The sequence below is a fragment of the Pleurodeles waltl genome, chromosome 7 (genome assembly GCF_031143425.1).
Source record: "Pleurodeles waltl isolate 20211129_DDA chromosome 7, aPleWal1.hap1.20221129, whole genome shotgun sequence".
In the NCBI taxonomy this organism is placed as follows: Eukaryota; Metazoa; Chordata; class Amphibia; order Caudata; family Salamandridae; genus Pleurodeles; species Pleurodeles waltl.
Window position 1 is genome coordinate 712,672,417 of NC_090446.1, and position 27,102 is coordinate 712,699,518.

The window sequence follows — 27,102 nt, forward strand, 5'->3', positions numbered from 1 at the left end:
AAGAAAATGGCAGCCGCAACTTCCCTCTCAAGTTGTGGCCAGGCAATCAGAATCTTGCATTGGTACGTGGTGGATCTGCAAAGGAACCGCATTCATAGATATCTATATTTCTTTTTCCTATATTAGCTTTAAAACTACTGAATGAACTTAAGCCAAATCAGAAAAAACACATTTTCTGGACCAAGACATAGCTTTCTGCCAAATGTGGTGTAATTCCATCCAGTGTTTCGGGCTATAGTCGTGTTCAAAATCCCTATTGGAAAATGCATGGGGAAGATGCATTTTGGGCCCCTCCCTTTTTCTCTGTCCCTGCTTCAGGGATTACAGTAGGGACACCCTGGACCCTTAGCTCTGGTGCAGAGGTGCAGAGGGGCCCCCCGCCCCCCCAGGGCAAAAAAGTAAAAAAAATTGTTTTTATTTTCACGAATCCAAGGATTCAGCGAAAATTAAAAGGGAAAAAAGCAAGCAGGGGCTCCAGTCTGAGAATATACTCATTCTAACTATATCATTCATCAAAGCCTAGATATCTCTCTGGATCCACTCAGAGACTTATGCATCCACTCACAGATCCTCTCAGAGAACCATGAACCCACTGACAGACCCATGGAGTTACTCATGCACACTATCACAGTCCCATTCAGAGACTTATGCATGCAGGGTTGAGTGGTTATAGGCCATGCGGCCAAACCCTGCGGCACATGGCCAAAGGCTGTGCACAGTGGTTGTTTAATTAACATATAGGCCCTCATTATGACTTTGGCTGTCTTGCAAGAAGACCGCTGAAGCCGCGGGCGCCACAGTACCGCCAGTGCTGGCGGTATTGTTGGCTCCCTATTTTGACATTTCCGCTGGGCCTCATATTAGAGCCGGTGGCAATGATGATGTGCAGCGGGTGCAGCAGCACCTGTCGCGCATTTCACTGCCCTGAAATGGGGCTGTGCCTGGAGTGCCGAGTGCATGGGCAGTGCAGGGGCCCCCAGGGGCACCCCGAATCCCCCTTACCGCCAGCCTTTCCATGGCGGTGTTTACCGCCATGGACAGGCTGGTAGTTGGGGATTATGACCGCCCAGCGGTCAAGTGGAGGGGCTGGCGGTATGGCCGTGGCTAATGCGACACGGTCATAATACACTGGCAGTACACCGCCAGCCTGTTGGCGGTGTTACCGGCAGTGTACTGCCGGCCGCCAGGGTCGTAATGAGGCCCATAGTATTTAAAATTACTTTACATTACAAAACCATAGAAATGCACTGAGAAAGCAAATGATTACAGGGACAATTATTGTTAGGAAATAGAATGATAAAAACCATGGAAATTCACTTAAAAAACCAAAGGTTACAGGGACGTTATAATTAGGATCTGAATTTACTTGCACAAAACCATAGAAATTCAGCAGTTATAGTTATGGTTAGCTGAAGTAACTACAACTCGTGCCCTAAGGTAACTATAACTCGTGCCCTCACCGTGGATTTCTAATTACCCCACATATTACATCACTCATGACATCTTTGATAACATCATTGATAATATCAATGTAACAATTGCAGTAAAATTATTTAGCAGAAAACTGTGCATGGTGGGTGCGCGAGTGGAGTTTGCAGTCACTTTGCTAGGCTAGTGATGGCAAATTCTGAGGGATAAGGTTGACTGACAAACGGTGGGGGATACCTCAAATGTGGCATAAAAAGATTGGTTGCACTATTAGGGGCTTTAGTAGAGGGGAAGGGATAGGTGCATGCAGGAGGAGAGTCGGATAGAGAGTTAAAACTACTGGAACGCTCTTTGGAAATGGAAAAGCTTGCATCCAGGATGGGACTAGATTCCAGAGCCGAGAAAGCAATCTGATAGACCTTGAAATTGAACCTGTAAGCGGGTTGAAAAAAAGGCACTGATACTAAAGGGAGTAGGGGCACATGCCAATGAGAGAGTCTTATTTTAGTCCATCAAATTAGAAACATTGCGCTTAAAAGGAGGGAGACTGTAGCGAGGAGAGGCCGCTCCAAAGGACCAGAATGCGAGCAAATCACAGCAGGACTTAAGCTTTGCAATCAAATTCACCACAACAATTACTTCTCCAACCTCCCACTACAGACAAAGAATGTGAACTTAGATCTTAAAACAATTAAAAGCATACCAGGTGATCCACAATATCTATTCCCCAGGATGTAATATAATCATTGTGAAACAATTGGGTTGTTGATTGACTATAGTATGAGCCCTGGTCAAGCACCAGCCACAATCCCTTGCAGGGTGAACCACAAAAAGTCACTACTTTAACGTGTGCTTAACCCTGGGTAGGTTGTCACAAAAATAGGTCAGGGTAAATTTAGAGGAAATGTGTTAAGTATTTATGCAGTACACAAAAAGTAATAAAGTGAAAACACAACACAAGAAAAATCCCGAACCAGTTTAAAATTATAGAGGCAATTTTAATAAATAATTTGACACCAAAACTATAAAAATATCATTAGTAGAACCAGGGTTATGAGTTTTTAAAGTTTAAGGTTCAAAATAGCAAGTCCTCAGTTTTATAACATGGCCACCTGCGCACCTTTAGCACCACAACCAAGGGTCCAGGAGCGGATGGAGACCTCTCGGGGTTCAAGACTCACTCAGACTGGGTGGAGGTGTGGGTTCAACATGGTGGGAGCCTGTTGTGTCCCTGTTGCTCTGAACAGGAGGCCAGCTAAAATAGCCATTGGAGTCACTTTTTAAGTTCTGGGTGCAGGTGAACATGCTGGGCTCCACAGCAGGGCTGGCCTCTGAAGGTTCAAGGCAGACTTAAGGCAGCAAAGCAGTCCTTCCAGGTACAGCAGCAGTCTGGCAGAGTGCACAGCCGGTCACAGTGGCAGACAGTCCCCTGAGAGTTCTTCTGAAGGTCCCATAGTGAACTGAGGAGTGGGTCTAAGAACCCTATTTTTATACCCTGGTGCCCAACTCCTAGAAGTTGGGAGAATTTTCCAGAAGGGTTCCCTGAAGTCCAGACGTTTCACTCCCTGTCCTGGCTCCTAGTTGGCTGCACTGACAATACAGGGTACTAAAGCCTATTGTGGGGCAGCAGGGCTCAGCCTATTCAGGTGAAAGTGGGGCTGTGCTTAGCTCCACCCCCCCCCATCAAGTCAGTTAATGGCCTATTCAGGCTCTACTAATCCTACTATTGTGTGATTTGGGTGAATTCACAAAGTCTCAACTGTCAGTTACACCCAGCCATGTGACCTAACGCAGGCTACAGGCACAGAGGCCTAAGGGCAGGAAAATGCCAACTTTCTAAAAGCGGCATTTTCAAACTTGTAAAGATAATTACAACTTTACCATTAAAGAGGGACTTATCATTAAAAGTTCATATATACCAAACATAATATATCTACCATCTCTGATTTAGGGATTACAGCTTATTAAAAAATAAGTAATCCACAATGTTATCCTATGGTAGGCCTCATAGTAGTGAAAAACAAATTTGGGGGGGGGTTCACTTCTAGGACATGTAAAACTAAAAGATATGTCCTCCCTTTTAATTACACAGCGGCCTGCCCTATGGGCTACCTGTGGCCATAATTAGGGGTCACCCATATGTAATAAAAGGGGAGTTTAGGGCTTGGCAAAGGGTTTTACATGCTAAGTCGACATTCATGTTTTAATTTGCTACTTAAGTGGGTTGCACAATAGGTTCTGCAGGCCCACTGGTAGCATTTAATTTACAGGCCCTGGGTATATGGTATACCACTCTACAAGGAACTTTCATGTAAATTAGATAAGCTAATCAAGTATATGCCAATCAAACATTGTTTAGGGGAGTGAGCACAAGCACGTTAGCACTACTTAGCAGTGCCAAAGTGGCCAGAATCCTAAGGCCAACAGAGCAAAAACCAGACAAGATGGAGGCAAGCAGGCAAAACGTTTGGGGAAGACCACCCTAAGGGTGACAGGTCTAACAATCATGAAGTAAGCGGAACACAAGGGGAAAAGGTTGCCCAGTCATGCATTGAAGTCTAATGTTTCAAGTATACATTAGAGAGCAAACACGATAACCATTGCCAGAGATGCAGGGCACATCAAGTCTGAAGGTGGGACCTTGATTCATCTCTTGGGTGGAAAGACTTTCCAGATCACTCCGGGGGGCAATTTGTGACCATTTCTGCATGAAGGAATCCCATCATTTAAATTAATCCTTCGAGCTGGATGCATCCCTTGGGATACATCATTTTGAGGCAAGGACATAAAGGTTGGGACAGGTGGAGCATCCTCCATATTAGTGTTGTCAGGTGCATCCAAAAAAGACGCCAGGTCTTTTGATTCGTGGTATTCGGATGTTCTGCCCTAAAAAGTGATCAGCATAGTAGTAGGTTACAGTAGCCCATTTTTAATGTCCTTCTTCTTGAATTGAAGGTGGAGAGCCAAGAATTGTTTCTGCTTGGAGTTGATTTAGTGAGAGAAATCTGCCACAAACTGAATTTGAGCATTCTCATGCAGGTAAGGCCCATATTTTCGGCTTCCTAGAGGATCTGTCTGGCATGCTGATGCTGTATGCAACATGCGAGGACGTGACACGGGTGACGGTCATTTGGCATGCGGTCTGAGTGGATCCTGTCGGCCCCCATGGAATTCCAGTGGTGAATCGAAGTTGAGATTCAAAAGGTCATTGATCAAGGCACCCCAAAAAAAACAGGCAAATCATCCTTCTCAGCGCACGCAAGTAAGCCTAAAATCCTGACATTTTGGCGATGACTGCGGTCTTCCAAGTCGATGACTTTCTGCTGGAGGTAGCAGATAACTTTACTCCAGTCTAGAATAGCTTCCTGGCTTGATTCCACATCCATCTGTCGCCCCTCTACAGTGGTTAGTCTGTTCTGAAAAGAGCTGATGTCACTTTGCAAGGACTATACCTCAGAATTTGGCATAGAGACCTCAGAAGTTATCGGTGCTATAGAACCTTTAATTTTAGCCAGCTTGTTTAGGAGAGTGGTGAAAGCAGGCTCTGGAAAAGGTCAAGCTGAGGAAGCATCTGTGGTTGGAGCCTTGACCTGGGCTGCGCTAATCATGGCTTCCGTAAATGTGAGAAGACATGCTGATTTTGCTTTTAACATGAAAGTAGGCACTTAAAAGGTGAAATGAGACTCAAGGATAAAGACAGTGCAATAAACCAAAGGAATTAATTAGTGAAGACTTGACCTTAGTGTTCTCTGTTAACAGTAAGATCTATATAACAGGAACATTAATGGGATTTGCATATTGGATTGAATTGGCCAGATCTACCATTTATTTTGTGATGCTAATCGTTCGTATAGCTTGGTCTAGCCTTAATACTGACTTGCGATGCTCCTACCAGCTTACATAATTTTTCTGTACTATGTTGCTCATTTCTTGGAGCGCCGCCTTCTTTAATTGTACACAGTAATGCCAATTGGGAACAGGATGATGGAAAACTTGATAGATTACTTACTTAAATAAATGAGAAATCCCCTCAAACACAAATTTTCTATTTAACTTGTGTAAGAATTGCACAATCAATACCTATTTTCTTTTTTTAAGTGAGAGTTCTTCATTAATGACGTTGCTGTTTAGGCCTTCCCTGATGGAGGATTGTTGAATATGAATGACTAGGCCGTTGCTCTGTTGCTAGGCTGAATGGCGATGCCCCTGTTGTGCGATGATCACTGACATCAGGCATACATGGGAGATACATGGCATACATGGGAGATGGCTCTCTCACCATCAAAGCCCACAGACGACTCCTCATGGATCTCCTCATCTCCCAATTTTTACACCTTTTAATTGGTAGTAATGGCCTCTAAATCCTTGAAACTGCCGGGAAGATGGGATGAGTATACCAAAGGCCACAGCGGCACTGCAGGAATGGCCACCTTCCCACACAGGTGGTTACGGGCCGGGACAACAAGCCTAGTTTTATTTGGTAGAGGCTGCCTCTTTGGCTTCTAGGCAGCCCATCCCCTCATTCTGCCACTAAAAAAAGAAACCTTGCTAGGCTGGCAGCACAAGCAGGCGGTTCCCATACTCCCCAGAAGACCTAAGGGTGAGTCGCCATCATTGTCTGCGCCAGATTTTAAACCACCATCTATATGTGACACACAGTCATTGTGCCTGCCAACAGCATCTATGCCTCTGCACCTGCATCGGTAATACTGTGCACGCGCAGGGGAAACTGCTTACTCATTTACAGGGGACCACGACACCAAGCAAATACAAGAACGTCACCTTTAGATCGTGCCATACAGTAGAAGCTGTGCGAGCATCTGCAACTTAATACCAAAGTGCCCTTGGGGTGCAGAAAACAGGTCACTTTTCTGTTGTGACTCAGGGGTGCTTGGTGTAATATGGCCCCAGATCGGTTTTCAGGAGAGCTATTGATTTCATGTTTTAATGCTCGTTAAGTTCTAGTAAAGGTTCCCAAGGATTTTTCAAGCAAAATAGAATCATTTCAATTTATTGAATGAGATTGATACTTTTTTTAGGAGTCAGCACAGAATGAATCATTTCAAGCTATCAAGAAATCTAATAATAATTCTCCCGGTCTGAAGACTTTTGTTGCAGGCAAGTACTGTATTTTAGCTGTAGATACGGTAAATATGGTCTCTGCCCTTTCCCTAAGGCATTCTGGCATGCAATGTGTTGTAGCATTTGGTTCCAGGACTCTCAAATCAAATTAAAGGGTCTATTCAGTTATTTATAGAGTTCTTAGCATGCTTTCGGGAGGTACAACATTTCTGCTCATTTTTGTGGAATGTCAAGTTTATGTCCAGATGCAGGCAGTTATTAAACATTTTGTGAGGAGGTGGCAAAACTCTCAGACTGAGAGTAATTAACTTTTGCAGCTAAAATGCAGTCACTTTGGCCATAAATTGAACATGTTCCAGGCAAAAGCAATGCCCTGGCTAACACTTTGCCTTATGATGATTACAAACATAAAGAGTGGTAATGTGATCGCTTTTACTAGCTAGGGTGTAAGCAGTGTTGTTTGGTGGAAACTGTCAGCTTCCTAGTGGAAAGGTGAATTTAGGAAAGCAAGCAAGCCCAGTCTTCGGAAGTTGCAAAGATCCGTAATCCGGGAAGCCAAAGGAGAGGAATTCGATAGAAGAAATATAACCTTTTCATAAGCATTAAAGAGAATTAGCTATTAGAAATATGCACTGATGTGTGGAGACAAGATAATCCCAGCCTTCGGTTTCTGCAGAATTGTGACTGCCAGAGATCATGAAGGGGATGTTGACATGTCTGGCGCTAAATGTAGAATTAGACAGCATTTTTGGTCACCTAATCTTGGTGTAAAATGGATTTGGTAGTAGAGAAATGTAGTGTTTGTACCAACAGCGATTTAAAAAACTAATTCATGTGTGGTCTCAGTTTGAATAGTTCAATTTTCCCAAGGTCCTTGGGGCAAAATGTCCATTGAATTAATGGAACCATATGTAATTGCATCACAGCATCAATCTTTTGCTTGGGTGTTGGTTGATTAGTATTCCAAGAGACCGGGGATTAAAAAATCGGAAGTGAAATAACATGGTTTATTATTGAGTTCTTAGTGTTTTTATTTGCCCTGTAAGCTGTACCTCACAAAATAATTTTAGATAATAGTGTCCAATTTACGTCAAAGAAAAAGTGAGGTTCGTTTGGGAAACTGATGCATTATTCCACCTTGATGGCAATGGGCAAGTTGAGCATATGATTCAGGTGCTTAACGAAGCTTTCAATCTTAGTTTGTTTTGGAGGAAGTCTCTTCAGTCAACCTTACAAGCATACAGTACTACACTGCACTCAGCTGCGTGAGGTCTTCTTACAAATTGTTACAAAGTCTTCTTTTAAATTGTGATGAGGGAGTTTAGATTTAATGGATCTGTGTCTGGGAACAGGGAATATAATAACATTGGCAGAGATGAAGGAAAGGTGAGCAGCATAGAGGCTCAGAGGAGGTTGAGATTGTACATGATCCTAAAAGAGGGTCAGATGGAAAACCCAAATATTGGAATTATCAACTCATAGTAGTAGACCCATGTTTGGTTCTGCTGCCGAATGGCTCTGTGAGGCCTCTGATGTGTAATGCTGGTTTGTCTAAAATCACCGGAAAAAATAAACATTAACAAAATAACAATATTTGTAACTGAATAGTAGAAGACCCAATGATGGGGGCAAAGGTAGCTCTTGGCGATCTAACCCTATTAGAGTAACTGAGTTGTTTTGAAGATCAGTTAGTATTGAGGATGTTTGTGTATGAAATATGGGTCAAGTACCTATTTTCAGCGTTGTTGATTTCAAGCTTAAAGCAAAGGTGGATAGAGGCAATCAGTGCTTAATTTGTAAATAAATACGTGCCGGTGCTCAAAGTCCTCCTCTTAAACCCGAGGCTGCTGCAATTGAATGTGGGAACACAGAATACTGAGGCAGCCTAATCCTGAAGCCATCTCGGGCCTCTTCAATCCATTTAAAGTCACTCCCTGCCCTTCAGCTCACTCTAGCAGCTTTCTACTTTCTGCCTTGTGACGCTTTTTCGTTTTTCTCTTCCTCCGTCTTTCCCATATGTGTCTTTTGCTCGCAGTAAATGGTTGAGGCAGAAGAATAAGCGCCGGCCCTCAAAAATAAGTGCCGGTGCTCAGCACCGGAAACAACAAGCATAAATTAAGCACTGGAGGCAATAATGTATTTCTGGATCTTAATGATCTGGCTCATCCTACTGCTGAGATGTCTGGAAGTGGTAGGTGTGAGCCATCCAGAAGGAGCGGACTACACATTCACGTAGAAGAATGGGACACCATGGGGGAACAAGAGAAGGGAGGAAATGAAAGCTACCTGTTTGCCATAGCGATTGTGCTACAGATTAGTTACTGCTGCAAGGATTATGCCATGGTGTACATTCTAATGTCTGTTATGTAGTGTTTATTTTATATTTGGATTTTGCAAATGGGCATTACGTTTTGACAGAACCATTATAAGCTTTATTTTTTATCAATTTCTTATCTCTCCTTTAAAATTATTAGTGTATTTTTGCCATTTATCTGAGCATTTTTTCTTATTAGCATATGGTTGTTTTAAGTAGTAAGCGGTCTGGCATTTGTGTGTGTAAGTATAACTGGAAAACTGATTAGTATTGTGTGGATTGCTGGAATGAAGGTTTGGAGGTGAGACTGTTGAGCTGGTATGACATCAGAGGTTCCTCACTGTTCGCCTCTCCGTGCGCTTCTTATGTTTCCTTAATGTTAACTCAAGTAATGGCGCATACTCATGCTATTTACTTCCTTCTGTGAACATAAACCTTTCTTCACAGGATAATGATGGTCCTGTAGCATGTCCTCCTGAAAGATTAAAAAAAATGTAATTGATGGGTTGTAGATTTTAGTGTCCATCTATGCATAAAGCTAGTAAAAAAATATTGTGAACAAACTGTACTGTAATGTTTCCACAGATTTCAAAATATAGATATTTTTCCAAGTACCATTGGAAGTCACTTTTCAATAGCTTGCTACATCAACCTTTGGTTGACCAAATTATAAATTACCTGCCAAAGATTATGGTACTGTGTCCTTTGAAGTAGCGCAGTGAAAAGAATCAGACACAGCCCATGTAAAACATGTTAAATGGGTCCTATCTTATCCTTCCTGCCCTATCCTTTGGCCCAAGGAGGTATTTCCTTGTGATTATTGCTGCATTTACGGGCTTTAACAGGCAATACATGGGCCCTAAGACCTGCTTATTGCACGCCCCTATCAGAGATTTTCTTCAGCTTGGCAGAAGAATATTAATGTTTGTCAGGGTACACAAAGTTTTCTGTGAGATAACTTTCCCCAAGGAATAACCACCACGACAGAGTACTACATGAGAGGCATTGAGCTCAATACATAGTGCTGCCACTGGTGATCAAAATAACAGTACTGATTAAGCGTATTCACTTAGCGAGTAAATGCTTTAGGAAGACTCTCTTCCCATAAGGAGAGTGAAGATGATTTTACCAATAATGGAATATTGATATAGAAAACACTTCAACGCAATTGTCTAAAGGTTCCAGTATAATGTGTGTCTTTATTATCCAAGATCAGTGACTCTTATTTTATCAACCTCAGTGACTAGCTAGGTAGGTCCTGTTTGACTTGAATCTGTAATTTTCAGGCAAATGTGCAAAGCCTCAGCCAATGTAGCTATATTACTTGGTCTCAGCTCTTAAAACAATGCCAGGGGACTCAACTTGCCATCAGTTGAAGAAGGTAATATGTCAGAATATTGAGCACAAAAATATTGTGGTATCAAAATATTGTAACCAGAATTTAAACTAGCAAACTATTGTGGCGGTAAGTGCATGTAGGTGAACTACGGATTTACCATAAACAACTAGGGCCCATATTTATAGTTTTTGACTGGCGCAGGTTTGCGTCAAAAAGTTTAACGCCGGCTAGCGCCATTCCAACACGCCAGCCGGGAGTCATATTTAATGAATGACGGTAGATGGCGCTGCGGCCTGGTTAGTGTCAAAATAATTGACATTAACCATGCAGCGGAGGCGTAGGGAAGACTGGGGGTTGTGTGTCAAAGAATGGTGCAAGTCAGGTTAGAGTCAAAAATATTGACTCTAACCTGACTAGCATCATTTTTTGACGCACAACTCCCATGGAAATGAATCCTGTCTTAGCAAAGGCAGGAGTCATGCCCCCCTGCCCGCCTGACCCCCTGCCCAATGACCATGCCCATGGCCATTGGGCACAGTGGCATGTAGGGGGGCCCAAGTCCCAAGTTAGGCTCCCCTATGCCACTTTAAAAAAGAAAATAAATTACTTACCTCTACTTACCTGTACTTACTGTAGATGGGTCCCCCCATCCATAGGTGTCCTCCTGGGGTGGGTGAGGGTGGCAGGGGGTGTCCCTGGGTGCAGGGAAGGGCACTTAAAGGACTGCTTCCATGGTCGGGGACCATGGTAATGAGCCCACAGGTCCTCTAACGCCTGCCCTGTCCCAGGCGTTAAAAAATGACTCTAAACCGGCTTAGAGACATTTTTTAAGGCCCTCCTCCTCCCGGGCATCATTTTTGCAAAGGAGTAAAAATTAGGTGCAAATGCCTTTGAGTCATTTTTTGCCCAGGAACACCTACATTGCATCTCATTGACGCAAGGTAGGTTTCCACTGTAACAAAATGACTCTAACTCCATAAATTTGGTGCTAGACGGGTCTAGCGCCAAAGTATAAATATGGAGTTAGGTTTGAGCCGGATTTGCGTCAAAAGAAATGACCCAATTCCGGCGCAAACAGAGTATAAATATGGGCCTAGGTGCGTTGAAGATATGTGTTGTTAATATACATATATGTGGAGTTAATTATCGTAAATCAGTTAGTCCCTATGTATATTTGCATTCACAGTATTTTGGTAGTGAGCTTTGGTTTCTCCAAGTGAAACTGATGCTGTTTTGGTCAAAGGGCTGAAGTTTAATTTTATTCACACATATCTGTCTTTTTAGTTTTTTCTAGCGTGTGCCTGCGCAATGGATTTGTAGCACTGGGTCTAGCCCAGAAGGACAAAACATCTATGGAGAGCGATACACAAAAGGTTACATGTTTTGTCCTTTTGGATGCTTTCCCATGGTATTACTTGGGGAATTCAAGACCATTTATAAAATACTCGGGACTACTGGTAGTATCAAATTATTCCTGCACGTGTTTCTACTGCATTTCATTCTTGCAGATTGTTAGCAATGGAACAATCTTATGTTTTACAGAGTGTGGTTCAGCAGCAGAATTTGTGTTTTTTTGTCTAACATCTGGAGGTTTACTGAATCCAATTATGCCTTGAATGAAACAAGGCAAGCAAACAGTGCACCATTTAGTCACTGCCAATATTTTATTCTAGCGGAATTTAAGACCAAAACATTTCCGGACATGGACTCGTTCCATTGTAAGGCTGCCTCCTGTCCAGGAATAACTGGCCTATTCTCTGCCCAGTCCTTAATCTCTTGCAAAAGAAACTTCTAATGACTTTCAGTGAAATAGTCCAAAGTGAAAAATGAAGATAAACTGAGGTGATTTTACTATTGCACTTCTTCAGTATCAGAATAAGTGTAATTAATGGGCGGGATTTAGACCTACGTATAGCGTTTAAGTTACTAAAGGTACGAAAACTAGAGTTCTTTGAACTTGCGAGTTTTTTTTCGCTACCTTCAGGAAAGTATTTGAAGTCTACAAGGATTTTCACTTTGCCTGTGTGAGACAGTGGCATTGTTAATACTAAATATAGGATACAATACAGTGTCTGTTTTCGCAATTTTCACAGCCCTCTTATCTAGTGTTGTTTCCATGCTAAACGGATTTCAAAGCACGTTAATGACACTAATCTTACTTTTCCCTGAAGGTGGAACACATTTTCTGTAGAGGCCGGAACGCTAAAATTGTCATAGTTAACTGCACGTCTTGGTGGACCCAATGCTGGACGCCGAGGAGTCTCTCTCAGTGAAAGTTTCCTAATGTAGTGAAAACAACGATGGGTATAGCATCAGAGGAGCAGGTGTTAAATCCATGTTATTTTAGAATAATTTGACATATTTATCCATACTGCCATCATCTAAATCAGGTTATAGTCTGTTGGGATCCCTGCTAGATCTGAGGAACATTAGATGGAACATAACGTGTGAAGGTTTTCTCAAATATTTGAGGCCCACAGGATCCAGCACCCCTACCTTCACCCAGAGAAGACAATAAAGTGTGTTGCAGAAGGCAATATTGTGAGTCTATCTGAGAAGCAGCTAACTGTAGAAAGATCATGTGTATGGTTTTCAGGAGACACCTAGACCCAGATTTACAAATGCTTTGTGTCACGTTTGTGTTACTTTTCTAATGCAAACCCAATGCAAAGTGCTCAGATGCGATTTACTACCCAATGCAAATCGTGATTTGTGTTGGATAGTTACCTAAAGTAAAACAAAGTTGTGCAATGTGCTGCCTTGTATGACTGTCCATTTAGTGGACATTCCTTGGGTGGTGCAAGGTCCTTTCCCATCCAGATAGGAATTTGTGCTAAAAACTCCTAGACCTTCCCGACGTAGGCACAATGTTTTCATTTCTCCTTGTTTTCCACATTTTACATGTTACAGCACACTTAAAAAGTTGAAAGATTTTTAAAGCATATGTTTTGTACTGGAAAGGACCCCTATGTGTACAAATCTATGCTTCAGACAGCGCAGATACCCTTGAGTTATGGTGCAAGGGTGTCTACGTTGGTACAAGGCTGCCTAAATAGCACAAGTGCTGGGGGAGCAGAACAGCGCTGTATCTTAGTAGATGTGGCATCACGTAGCATAGCTGCCCTGTGTTGTCCGACTTTTTAATAAACCTGGGCCCCAGTATTTGAACACCTGCAATGAAGATTCCTCTGAAAGATGAGCAGGAGGTTTGCAGTCCAATTCTACACAGAACATTTCCCGCGTCTTTTCTCTTAAGGTTCACACAAAAAAGAAGGGAAAGGCAAAGTACACGTTTGGCCCAAGATTAATAATAATGGTTTTGCTGCATATTTTTCGAGGCATTGTAATGCTCAGAGAATTTTTTCTCATATATACGCACCAGATTACTTTTTTCTTTTATAATCCCTGTTGGTTAGAGTCAAACCATTCTTGATCTAATTTCTACCTGCATCTTACCTGTGCTATTCGAGCCAGCCATGTTATTCAAAATCAAAGTGGTTTAAACAACATACCTCAGGACCTCTTTCACAAATTCATTTACATGTGTGCCATAAGATAATGTATGTTTGTAAAGCTCGAGTTCACTCATAGGCTTCTTGGCGCTGTATAAGATATGTTCTATGACTTTTATTTTATCAGTCTTGGAAGTTAAAGGGCTTAACTGACCTCAAGAGATTCAAAACAGGAATCATAGGCTTAAAGATATTTAGCTGCATTGGGTGCATTTGGGCACATCCTCATCAATGGAAGTCTTACAAATGCAAATAACTTGTGTTAGGAGCGAAAGTCTAGGTTTGGTAATTACAAAATTTGAATGTGCAATTGTAAAGTGGTGACTGTTTAATATTGCTGAGCAGTGATGCCCTGGAAAGCTTGAGAACACCAGTACAACTTGTTTTCACTCATTCCCACACTGAAAACTGTCTAAAATGTACTCCTTTCAGTGACGGGAGTGAGTGCCTGATTTAGTGAAAATGGATATAATGAACTTGTAATACGGAACAAAGTGACTCACCTGCGGAACTATAAATCAGGCCGTAAATCTCTTTCCAACTTGTATAAGCGCATGACAAGGTGTTATTGCATAGGGGCAATATTTTCCCCGTAGTGTAAGCGAGGAAAAGAATGCAATCTCATAACACAGTTGTACAGTGTAAACTATTATGCAGAAAGAATGGTGTGCACATGATTTAGGATGGACTTCACCAAACATTTCCCAGAGTGTTCGTGAAATCTTTGAACTGGATCCACAAGTACTCTTGGAAACATTTAAGAATCCCTAGAATTTGCAACCATGAGAGGTAGCACACAGATTTCTGATTTTTTTGTGAGAGACGCACTGCTGCTGAATTTTCTGGCATTTTCTGTTATGCTTATTACGCATAATCCCTGAAATGATGCCATTATGGAATGTTACATAACTGTTTCAGGTAAAAAAAAAAAAAAGGTTATGGTGGGAACAAGAAAAAGCATGAGCCACCAGAACATGAGGGGTTGTTATTCTGCCATATGCAAAATCACACCATTTTATAAAGTGTGTCCCCCTGTCCAAAAAGGAAATAACAGTACATTTTGTTCTAAACTATAGTGCAAAATGTATCAGGATTTTGCATAATGTATGTAGTTATGTCGGAATTTCATGCAAATTCCACAAAGGAAATCACACACATTTCGACCAGGCCTAAATATCTTTAGAAGTCCTACAACTGAATATCTCGATTTTGTTTGCATATGCCTGCCAGATGATAACCATATGAATATGTACGATGTGCATTTGATTGCTGGGCTTTCCTCTAAATTCTTTTTACTGCCATTGCAGGATAATTCCTGAATCCCCCCAGTGGCTGATCTCCCAAGGAAGGGTTGAGGAGGCTGAAAACATCATCAGAAAGGCTGCCAGGAAGAATGGTATTACAGCTCCAGCTATCATTTTTTCCACCTCAGAGGTAGCGTATTTTATTGCTTTGAGTGAATATTGTTCAATTGCTGATTGTTTTAACTGCTGTTACAGATTAACCGATTTTATTATTAGCTCGCGTACAACTGACAGCAAAGTACATTTTGAATTACTTGCTGTGATGGTAAAACAAGCTTCAAGCAACTCAATTCACCCTATGGTTTCCCAAGAGACAATGTATAGTAATCAAAGTAGTTTATGTACGTTACAATCCTAAGTGCTTTCCGATAGCGTCAGAATATCAGTAGCACTATTATTTAAATGAACGTGGTACTTTCCGTGTTTGTAGGAGTCAACATTTAAAAATCCCAGGGAGTGAATTAACAAAATGATGACCTTCCACTGGACCATTTCACAGGAAGGGACACTATATGACGTAGCAACACAGGAAATCACCTTGACAGAAGTGACATCAGAATCAACACCACTGTGCAATATCTTAAAGGGATTCGAATTAGTTAGGGTTGAGGTGTATGGGGTGTATTTTTGTATTACTCTAGAAAGTGATTAAAACACTTAGGGTGTCATTACAACCTCGGGGTTGCGGGCGCCAGAATACCGCCATTGCTGGCGGTATGGCTGGCTCCCTATTTTGACATTTCCGCTGGGCCAGCCGACGGTAACAGAGATACCGTCCGCTGGCCCAGCGGAAATGTCACATCAACATTGCCGCCGGCTCGTAATTGAGCCGGCGGCAATGCTGATGTGCAGCGGGTGCAGTAGCACCCGTCGCGCATTTCACTGCCCGAAATTCGGGCAGTGAAATGCGCGACGGGGCTCTACCTGGGGGCCCCTGCACTGCCCATGCCAAGTGTATGGGCAGTGAAGGGGGCCCCAGGGGCTCCCTGAGTCCCCTTACCACCAGCCTCTTCCTGGCAGTGCAAACCGCCAGAAACAGGCTGGCGGTAGGGGAGTCATAATCCCCAGGGCAGCGCTGCCCTGGCGGATTATCACCGCCGGGGCTAAAATGGCGGTATACTGCCGGCCCCGGCGGTGCGACAGTCCAAATACGCCGGGAGGCACCGCCAGCCTGTTGGCGGTGCTCCCGTCGTTTTGGCCCTGTCGGTCAAAGACCGCCAGGGTCATAATGACCCCCTTAGTCATTATGTACATACTGGTGGTATTTGAGGTATAAATGTATTTGTTTGTACCAGGGGTCCAAGTGTGAAATGTTCCAGCCTCTTTTCACCACACAAAACCTGCAATGAAAGTAGCCAGGAATACGAGGGCGAAAAGAGAGGACAAGCTGTAAGTAATTTTGGGTGGCTCACAGACTCCTTCAAAGAGATTCTGGTGAGATTCCCAGATTTAATTTGCTTTGAAGATAGATTGAATGGTGTGTTTTAGAGCGCTATGGCCCAATAAACTACTTTCATCAACTGCTATGAAATATCCTTTTGCTTCGTCACCGGATGCCCACATATGGACATGAAAATCCTTAAAAATTGATATAAAATGTTTCCAACCTGGAGGGAAAATGTAGCCATTATCATATACAATTGCCTTCACATGTGAAATGAACGGCACAACAAACTACGGACCTTATTTCTTTCAGGGCCACAGACATTTTCTCACCAATGTCAGGCTCACAGATCCGCACCCAAGAGCTAGTGTTGCTTGTCCAACTTCTAAACTGAGGGCAGAGAGTGCACTTCATATTCAGGTAGGTAGGTTGGCTTCCTAGAAAGTAAAATAATTTGGTAGTCTTTTCACAACTCTGAGCCCAAGACTTACTCTTGGGGAAATACTAGTGAATGCAAGGGTCAAAATGCCATATATGTAATACCCTTAAGAACAATAAAGATTGAAAGAGGAATCTCCAAATCAAGTGCATTAAAAGTACAAGTAATTAGTGATCTGCTACCAAAATGTTTAAGCGAGGACATATGTACGAAGGCCCAAACTTTAAACCCTATGCACAGGTGTCTTTAAGTCCTATTCAGTGTTCCGAAGTGTCACAGATTCAATGTGATGTAAAAATCATAATTTGCCAGTCGTTTGCCCCAAAACCCTTGTGCTGTAACGCCCAACCCCCGTATTTTATTATTTGTCTATTCGTAGGAGTTTTGTAAAGAGCGGACACATACCATGTAGGTTGTGCATATCGGTGAAATACTTGTTTTTTCGTTATTTTCAGAATGGAGTATACATGCAATAAAAGCAAAAGGGTAGAAGAATATTAGGAAAGCGTCGAACTAAGTTACAACATTTAAAAAAAGATGTACAAGAGTACTTTCTGGAAACCCAGCCGCAAATAAATACAGGCATAGCATGATCAACCACAGGATTGCAGCTTGCAGGGAGGACATAAAACCCACAGCCATAGATTCAGGCAATTCATTGAGTAACTAACCCATACCATTGCGAGGATATTTCTTAGGTTGTTAACGTTGGGTAATACGGGGCTTTAGAGAGCAGCAGGTTCAGTTAAACTTCACGTTTGGCAATTTTTATTTTAAGAAGGCTCTTTAGGAGTCTGTGTAGATGGAGAAGGGGGTGAGGTGTGTGTTATATGGATTGCGAGGGCATTTCAAATTTTGGCCACATGCCCCAAGAAGAATTTATGTAAGTTAGCTGCATTTCTAATGCAGTGGTGTATTGCAAAAAAGTGTTTCTGCTTCTACGTGGTGTGAAACAACCTGAGATACTGAACTTACACTGACATATTTATAGGCTTTAGTGCAGGGCTGCCTGTGTCTGTCAAGCTTATTGTGATGTTTCTAAAGACAGCTCCAGCTGTCTGTCAGAAGCCTGCATCGTATATAATACTGCACAAAGCCAATGCCTTTCTCAGGTTTGGATGGCTTTTGTGTCAGTATCTCTTGCCTTGCGCTATGTGTTGCTTTCTTGCTTTTCTGTGTTTGAACTGCCTATTGGAGCATTTCGAGTTTGCCCTCAGTAGACTGTAAAAGCGGCATGGAAATAGAGGTATAGTTGAACAACACCAGTTTGCTGCTTTTCTGTGACACCTGGTGGCCACTAGAAAAACTGCAGTTGAAATGTGGAAGACACATCGATAAAGCACAGCTAATCACCTGCAAGGGTATACAGGTGCTGAGATCTAAGCTGCTTGGGTGGCTCAGCTGAACAGACAGGTCTTGAGATCCCTTCTGAACTCCTGAAGAGAGGGTGAAGTAAGAGATGGAGGGGGAAGTCCGTTTCAGGACTTTGCGGCAAAGTAGAAGGAGTGTCCTCCACTGTTGCTTTGGTGGATGCTGGGGGTGTGAGCGAGAGAGAGTAAGGCGGAGCATGGGCATCTGGAGGGTTAGTGGAATCTCAGGCGGTGGTTGATGCATTTTGGTCTTTGATTGTGCAAGGCTTTGTAGGTTCGAATCCGAATCTTTAATTGACCTCTCTTGTGGACAGAGAGCCAGTGGAGTTTCTTCAGGTGAGGGATGATGTGGGTTCATCTGGGGGGGTCGAGGATGAGTCTGGCTGCTGGGTTCTGAATGGTCTTCAGTCTCTTCAGGATGTATGTGGTAATTTCTGCATAGAATATGTTGCTGTAGTCCAAGCAGCTGGTGACGAGGGCTTGCGTGTCAGTGCATCTCGTGTAAACTGGTAGCCATTTGAAGATCTTTTGGAGCATGTGCCGTGTGAGGAAGCAGGCAGAGGAGACTGCATTGATCTTGTTCTTAATGGTGAGATTGTTGTCCAAGATGATGCCGAGATTTCAGGTGTGGTCTGTGGTGGTGGTGGGAGAATGTCCCAATTTAGCAGGCCAACAGGAGCCGTTCCACGGGGAAGTGTTGTTCCCGAAGATCAGTAGTTCAGTCCTGTCAGTATTGAGCTTGAGGCAGTTATTTTGCATACAGTTGATGATGCCAGTCATGCACAGGTGGAAGCTGGCCTTCATGGTGGAAGGTCTTCGGACAGAGGGAGGATGAGAGGGGTTCCACCTGTATCAGAGATAAGGTTCAGTCTGGGGTTTCTGATGATATTGGCCAGGGGTCTTATGGATAGGGACCCGTGAGCGCTCCCGAGGGGATGGAGTGAATTTCTATCACAGTCAAAACGCAAGCCCCTGCAGCTCCTGCAGTACGGGGGTGGAGGAAGTTGGGATACCCTTCCTGGGATCCCTATTCATCCTAACAAATATGTACGATATTGGAGTCTCAGGACCCTCTTACAACACTCCCAGGGTGGTTCCATCGTTTTGCCGTATGCCATTGGTTCTACCAGTATAGAGCAATTTGTGTGACAGACTGGACACTTCTCCAGATCCTGACTTGCCAGCTTCTTTAGCTCTAGTTGTGGATGTTAAGACAGCAGGAATTCAGTGTGCATGACATCAGGCCTTCTGTAGTCCTGCCTCTAGGAAGTCTTAAAACCATACCACAACTCCTTTCTTTAGATCTGTCTCCCTGTGAATGTGAGATAGGGTCAGTCTTCTTCCTGAGAAATCTGACATGGGTCTGAGTGAGCATTGGTCTGTCAAACTGGTCAGTGGTCTATAGAGATGTAAGCTGGTAGACACCTACAGGGTTCTCTGTGCTTTGTTATGTTTCTCGAAGATGAAAAAAATGTAGATCATTGGCTCTATGGGACCCTAGATGTCCAACGTAAAAGAAATGGGTCTTATAAACAAAGATAAATGAGTAGCTGAGTGTGTGGCTTGCCATCTGATCTCTTTTTTAAACCCCGCGGGCAATGGCTTGGGGGTCAGAGCATCTCTGTTTATTTAATTAGTTGGCGAGAGAGGTGTGTATGGGGCCACCACCACAAGCCAACTCTTGGCCCAGGGACTTCATCCACTAGGGTCTAACACAATGAAGACACCATGCGGCAGAGGAAGGCCTTTTACGGTGCTGTCCCAGGGAACCCTTTCCCTGGGACAAGGACTCCTTGGTTGTGGTCATTGCTGCTACCCCATGCTCTTGTCTGGGGGTGGTAGGCACACCATCACCTGTGTGGCACTCTTTAAATAAAGAGAGAAAAATACTGCTCCTGTGTGCAGAGCAGGAGGTGCATGCGTGCAGAAAGCTGGATAGGGCTGTGGATGCCATAGAGCTAACCCAACAACCTCCAATGATCTTGGGCTAATTGGGGGTGTCCTGGGTGGGACCAGGACACCCAGAGAACAACAAAAGGAAAAGACCTGTGGCATAAGGACTCACTCACCTTCCAGCTTCCTGCTCTGTTATTCATTCTTCCCGGCTTGGAGCACCCCATAATGCTCACTTCAGACTATTTTACATTTTCAACTGCTCATGGTGGCCTCAAGGAAGAATATGGGCACCACCAATGTGTAATAGAAGTAGGTCTGGGAGGAGTTCAACAGAAGGGAGATATTTAAGACAACATGTTCATTCTGGACAGATACTATCTTTCTGAATGTTTCTGCATATTTTTGAGGAACAGCATTTTTAATCTGACTTACATTCAATAGATTCTAACATGTTTTTGCAACAAATTACTAACTGCTTTTTTTGATGTGTTTAATTTCACATTTCATATTCTACTTTTATTCTTCATGTCTGCAAATATGCTATCTCTTTTATATGAAAGTGCAAGACATCAAGGATTTGAATAGTTTATGGGAAGAGTGAATAAATTGTTATCTTCAATACATTAAAAGGCGATTGTAAGTCACCTCGGAGTTCTATGACAACATAATGGAACTTGGCCATCAGCCCCGTTTCTCTATATGATCATAGAATTTTTCAGTGACTTGCAGTATCTTATAGTGTATGGCAGGGGTTACCTCTTCCCATTCATTATTTTGTCTCATAGTTGTTCTATTATTTCTATGATTTCTCTTTCAATATGTCTTTAAAATTTTTATAATTACATGATATATTCAAAAACTGCTACTTTAACTGCCTCACTGCTAGGTCTCCCCATCTCCCCGACCCCCAGTGATCAGCATTTTCTTGTCTATTTGGTATAGTTTGCTCTTAGGCCGCCATACCTTTTTGTCCACATAAGCTATCCTCACTAAATTTGTGTCCTCTTTTTTCCAACATAATGGTAATTCTAAAGGTGCCCAGGATTTGTGGATTCCCATCGAGGGGACTGAGAAAATAGGCAAAATATAGCAAAATATTGAGTTTTATGAGAAAAATAAGGAAAAAGTGCTTCAGATGAAGGTATCAGGTTTTTCCCTAAATATGGCACTCACAAAGGGTTTGCTGTACTAAATTTACCATCTTCCCAACTTTCAGGAACATGCAGAGTTGAAAAACATAACCTAACTTTGTACAATTTGGGCATTCTTCCAAGAGATATCCTATTTTCCCTGTGTTTTGTGCTCTCAACCTGTACTAAATTCACCATCTTCCCAACTTTCAGGAACATGCAGAGTTGAAAAACAAAACCTAACTTTGTACAATTTGGGCATTCTTCCAAGAGATATCCTATTTTCCCTGTGTTTTGTGCTTTCAACCTACTTCCAATTTATGGTGGAAACCAATGTGAAAACCCTGGGTGATCCAGAAAAGCTATAGATTTCTGAAAAGTAGACACATTTCCAAATTCAGCAACGGTTCATATGTGTAGATCCCTCAAGGTTTTCCCAAGGTAAATAACTGTTGAAATAAAGAAATATTCAAAATGAGTACGGAAAAACTGGCATTTGTAACATCATTTTCATCCGTAACTTTTTGTCACAATGGCAGATTGACAAAAGCAATTTACCATTACGTTCGCTAGACGCTTTAGAAAGCAGCAATGTAGGGTTTGTAGGTTCTCCAAGAACCCAGGGTACCCAGAGCAAACAACTGAGCTGCACTGTACTATGGTTTTTCTTTGAATACCGATTATAGACCAATTCCTACAGCGAACTAGGCAGAGTGAAAAATGGGTATCAAGGAAACGTATGTATTCCTGAAATGAGGGCAAGATATAGATTTTAGGACCAGTGGTTATTTCTACATCTCTGAATTTGTGGGCACCCGTATGATTTGAAGGATGTTTTTCAAAATATCATCTTTCTTATACACTGGCTTAAATTTGAAAGGCAGAAATGCAGCAAAATCCATTTGGTGATAACAAATGTTCTACTTTTTCGATGTTCCCTCAAGTCTTCTTATAAAAATGTTACCTCACTTGTGTGGGTAGGCTTAGTGCCCATGAAAGGAAACGATCCAAAATGCAACGTTGACGCATCATATTTTTCCACCGAAAACTGACCCTTTTTTTCCAATGTGGATAGCTCTTTATTTTGAAACCTAGCTCAGCACACCTAGGGAAACCCAGCTAACCTGTACATTTTTGAAAACTTGAAACAGAGGTATCCAGGATGGGCTAACTTGCGTGGCTCTCACCACTTTCTTTTTTTTTTTTACCCAGAATCTTTTACAAACCTCAAACTTTGATTTAAAAAACACATTATTCTCACATTTCTGTGATGCAAAAATCTGAAATCTGCAAGAAGCCACAAATTTCCTTCCACCCAGCATTCCCTCAAAGCTACCGATAAAAATGGTACCTCACATGTGTGGGTATATTTAGTGCCCTTGTGGCTGGGCCTGAAGCTACATCAGGAACAGCTCAAACAATAGGAGCCCTTGCGAGACACCCACTGACCTCAGTTGAATCCATTCTTGTCGCTGGAACAAGGCCCAGTCACACACGTGGGGCTGAGTTTTTTTCAGTACAGGTGGGGCAATGCTGGGTGGTTGGAATGTTGTGGATTCGTTTAGATTCCAGAAGTTTCCATCACAGAAATGTAGGGAAAATGCATGACGTCAGGCAAAGTTGAAGGTTTGCAGGACATAGTGCCTAAGAAAACGTGATGGGATTCACACAAGACACACCACCGTGGAATCCCCTGGTTGTCTACTTTACAAAAAATTTGGTTGGTAGGTTTCCATGGGTGGCAGCCAGGCATGGCCCCAAATCCCACAGCTTCCCCTATTGTTAATCTCTCCATGTATGTCATTTTGTGTCAAGGTCTCTTGATCCACCCACACTATTGATTTACTGTTTATATCAGGAAACCTGGGGGATGCTTTGTGGTTACAAATTTTTGGCTCCCTACAGATTCCAGTTTTCCTCAAGGAAATGTGAAGAAAATATGTGTTTTTAGTCATCGTTTAAGATTTGCAGGGCATTGTGGGTAAGATGGTGTGGGGTGCATGTGAAACACACCACCCTGGACTCCCCCAGATGTCTAATTTTCAGAAGTATCTGGGCCTGCTATGTTTTTTCCAGGTGGTAACCTACCCAAGCCCAAAAAGTGCAGCCATTTACCATTGCAAGTAGGACGATAATGGGATTCTTCTGTCACATGTGTAAAAACAACACTCAAAATAGTCAAATGTCCTCTTGGTTGTCCTTAGGATGAGATACTTTAGTCTACAGGGGAAGCAGAAAGACTCTTCCCCCCCTTCATTGGGGGTGGGGCACAACAATGTCCTTGGTGGTGGGCAGCCCCCACCCTTCTATTTTTTTTAAATAGCCTGACGTCTAGAGGGCTGCCTGCCCCCCCCCCCCTCTCAGGGGTGGATAAGGGGTAACAACCTCCATTTGCCTGCCAGGGGGGGGTGGCAGAAAGACTCTATCCATACTTATTAGTGGTTGGGGCATGGTTATAACTATGGTGGGCCGGCCGCTACCCATCCTTTTTAAAAAAAAATATTCCCTGTATCTAGTGGGCTTTGTACTCCCGACTCCAAGGCATATTGGGGTAATTAACCCCATCTGCCCCCCCAGGGGGTGTCAGAAAGACTGTGCCTATTTTATGTGGGGTGGAGCATTGCCATGCCTGTTCTGGGCAGTCCCCTCCCCTAGACTTTTCTAAAACATAATCCCTGGTGCCTAGTGGGTTTTCTGCCGCCCTGGGGGCAGAGTGAGGGCTATTGCATCATCTGCCCCCCCGGGGGGGCAAAAAGATTTCAGTACCCATGCAACATGGTGCAAGAGCGAGGCAAACCTTAGGTGAGATTTATGAAGCCACACAAGGCCACCTTGCTTGGCTCTACATGGCTTCATAAACCTTGAGTACTGTAATGCAGCGCCAATCTCTGTGTTGCATTACTCTGCACCAGGGAGGCGCTTTCATAGGTGTTGTGTGAGTGTTCCCACGCAACATTCATGGATTTTGGCTCATTCCAAATGTACAAGAACTTGCAAATCTGGGAATAGGCCAAAAAGATACGCCTCCCAAGGAGAGGTATAACGAGGAGAAATATGTTTACTTCCCCTACTTTTGTCCTCTATGTGTGCTGCATTGTGCCGCACCCATAGAAAGAGTTAAAAGCCTTTCAGGATTGTTTTTGTGCAGGAAGGTGTCCCTTCCTTTTCAAAAAACAATCCTGCTTACAGCACAGACACTCTTGCACCAAGGTGTAAGGGTGCCTGCATTGGTACTAGGCTGGCAAAAAGGCACCAGCGCAGGGGGAAAGGACAGGATTGCTTAGTATTTGATAATTACTGCTCATTCCTGCCCTTTCCCTGTGACACAGGGCAGGTCAACAAGGTAACTTGCTGCTCTGCCATGCGCTACAAAGCCCATAAATATGGGCCTGTATTTATTGCAAAGCAACTGTTTTTTCCAAGTCACTGCCTCCAGCACATTTATTCAATTTACAAGTTCCTTTGCAGTCCCTGGTGGTGTACACATCCTGCTCAAGAGCTAACAAGAATTTTGAATTCTGTGATCTCACTAGTCCTTCTCATACGGTGCTTTCTTGCTGGCTGAGATTTTCTTCGAGATTGGTTTCCTGCTTTGGCTGCACCAGTGAAGATATCTTCCGGGGTTTTATCTTCCGGATCAGGGCATTTCATCATGTACATCTATGGTGTTTGGAGAGTCTGCACTAATTTGATGTGTAGCAACGCCACTCAATGTTCAAGCTGCATAATACTTTTGGCAATTCATTTCACTAAGCCTTTCTGTGCCGTAAAAATTGAGATCTTCAACTCGCTTTGGATAAACAGCTTTACTAACTCAAGGTAATGATTTTCATATGAATCTTTGTTCATCAACTTTATCTCAGTCTATAGAGCAGTAATATTATTTACCAAATACGCTGTCTCTCATACATTTAATTTAAAATTCAACATTATGGAAATCCACCACCACTTTTACAAAACCCAGTTAAGCAAGCATAGAGATTAAATAGGTGGTTTGGTTTGTTTACTAGTTGTATGAGTTGTATGATTGTTGTTGATGGGAATACATTTTTGTTAAATTTGTTGGTGGGCCAAAACGTAATAGATTTTTGATAATTTATTCACAAATATTCCACCATTAGGATTAAAACCCACAGTGTTTTATGATTATGTAAAGCTTTGGAAAGACTTAAATTACAATTTAATGTGAAACTACACATTGTTAGGAAGAGATTAAATTATTACTCTAGAAATCAAATTGGAGCTTGACCCATTTAAGGATATACTGCATCATTGCGAAGTTTGGTAGCCACTTGTGAATTTGGTACCTTAATAGGCCAACACATTGCCAATCAATATGGATGGTAATGTATGTTTTCTTATGTTGTTATGTTATCAGTGGTTTTGAAGCGCTAATCACCTGTGAGAGTATACGGGCACTCTGTTGCAGGGGTGTGAGGCTAGTCCTGGGGGTCTTTCTCAAAAAGCCAGGTTTTCAGCTTCTTGAGAAAGAGAGGAGGAGGCTCTGATGTGCTGCTGGAGCTTGGCCTGGTGCAAGAAGGCACGGCCCCCTGCTCCTCTGTTGTGCATACGTGGTGTAAGTGCTAATGAGAGACTGACAGAGCAGAGGTGCCTGGAAGGTTGGTGGAAGTGAATGCAGCGGTTCAGGTGGGCAGGGTCAGTGTTGTAGAGAGCTTTGCAGGTATGAGGATTTTAAAGATTTAGGTCCATATTTATGGGCTTGTGGTGCAGGCCAGTGCAGCAGGTAACCTTGTTGCACTGTCCTGTGTCACAGGGAAAGGGCAGGAATGCACTGTCCTTATCCGATTCTGTGCATTCCTGTCCTTTCCCTCTGTCCTGTGCTGGAGCCCTTTTGGCTGCTTAGCGCCAACACAGGCACGACTGCACCATGGCCCAGATTTAAAGATGCCAGGCAATGCAGTACCCAAAGATGCTGTGCTGGCTTGCATGACAGGGAGAGAGCAGGAAAGGGCCATATATACAGAGATATGGCTCTCTCCTCCCCTCTCCCTGGTGCTGGCATAGATTTTAGCTGCCTTGCGCCTGGCACACACCTTTGCGTCATAGTGGAAGGGTGTGTGCGTGAGCCTAGCATAGGTTTTGTATTGGAAGAGTACCATTCCAGTACAAACTATTATGGTTAGACTTCATGTAAAACTTTGTATGTGTGCTGAACAGTGTAGCACGCGTGCAAAGTTAGAAAATAAAGGAGAAATGAAAAGATTTCTCCTTTTAGTGCCTTCTTTCAAATGGCGTTAACTTTTGGCATGAAACCCTGTCTACTATTGTTTGTAGAGAAGTTTGTGCGTCAAAAGGCATAGATACCACCCACGTAACACTCCCTTGGGACTAAGTATTGCAAAGCCATGCATCCCACAGCTTTGCGTGACTTTTAGGGTACTTTCCAGCACAAAGCAGGTTTTGCACTGGAAAGCAAATTAGGAAAACAAATATGATGGTTTGTATCACTTTTGTGATGCGAACTCAGCACAAAATGTTTGTAAATCTGGCTGTTATATTTAAAGTCTTTCTATCACATAAAACCAATGTTGAAAAAACACCAGAGAAATGATTTTCCCAGAACCATTCTATTTCTAACCGTAAATTTAACAAGCATTTGCAATGCAATGGGTCTCGCGTTTGCTCGAGTTAGAGCTATTAGCGTTGTAAATTCCGAACTGGACATTCTTGCCACATAAATTGAAAACGAAAAGTAAAACAGATGACATAAGCAAGCCAATTCAAAATGCTATGGCTGCCATGAGCATGAGCGCGAAAGAGAGACACAAAAGGAAAAAGAAGTTAGTTCCCAGTCAAACATATCTGCAAAAGTGCAATTATCCATGTAGCAGGGTCGGTCCCCAAGTTGGTAACAAAACCGCCCCAAGGAAGGACAAACGTAAA

The 27,102-nt window shown here is 42.9% G+C and overlaps 1 protein-coding gene across 1 annotated transcript in view; it reads left to right on the forward strand.

Moving 5' to 3' along the window:
- LOC138304580 (solute carrier family 22 member 4-like) overlaps nt 1–27,102 on the forward strand; it is a 256,341-nt gene that overhangs the window by 182,280 nt on the left and 46,959 nt on the right. Inside the window, exon 5 of the mRNA XM_069244752.1 lies at nt 14,983–15,109. Coding sequence (XP_069100853.1) covers nt 14,983–15,109 — 127 coding nt within the window. The remainder of the gene's footprint in view (nt 1–14,982; nt 15,110–27,102) is intronic.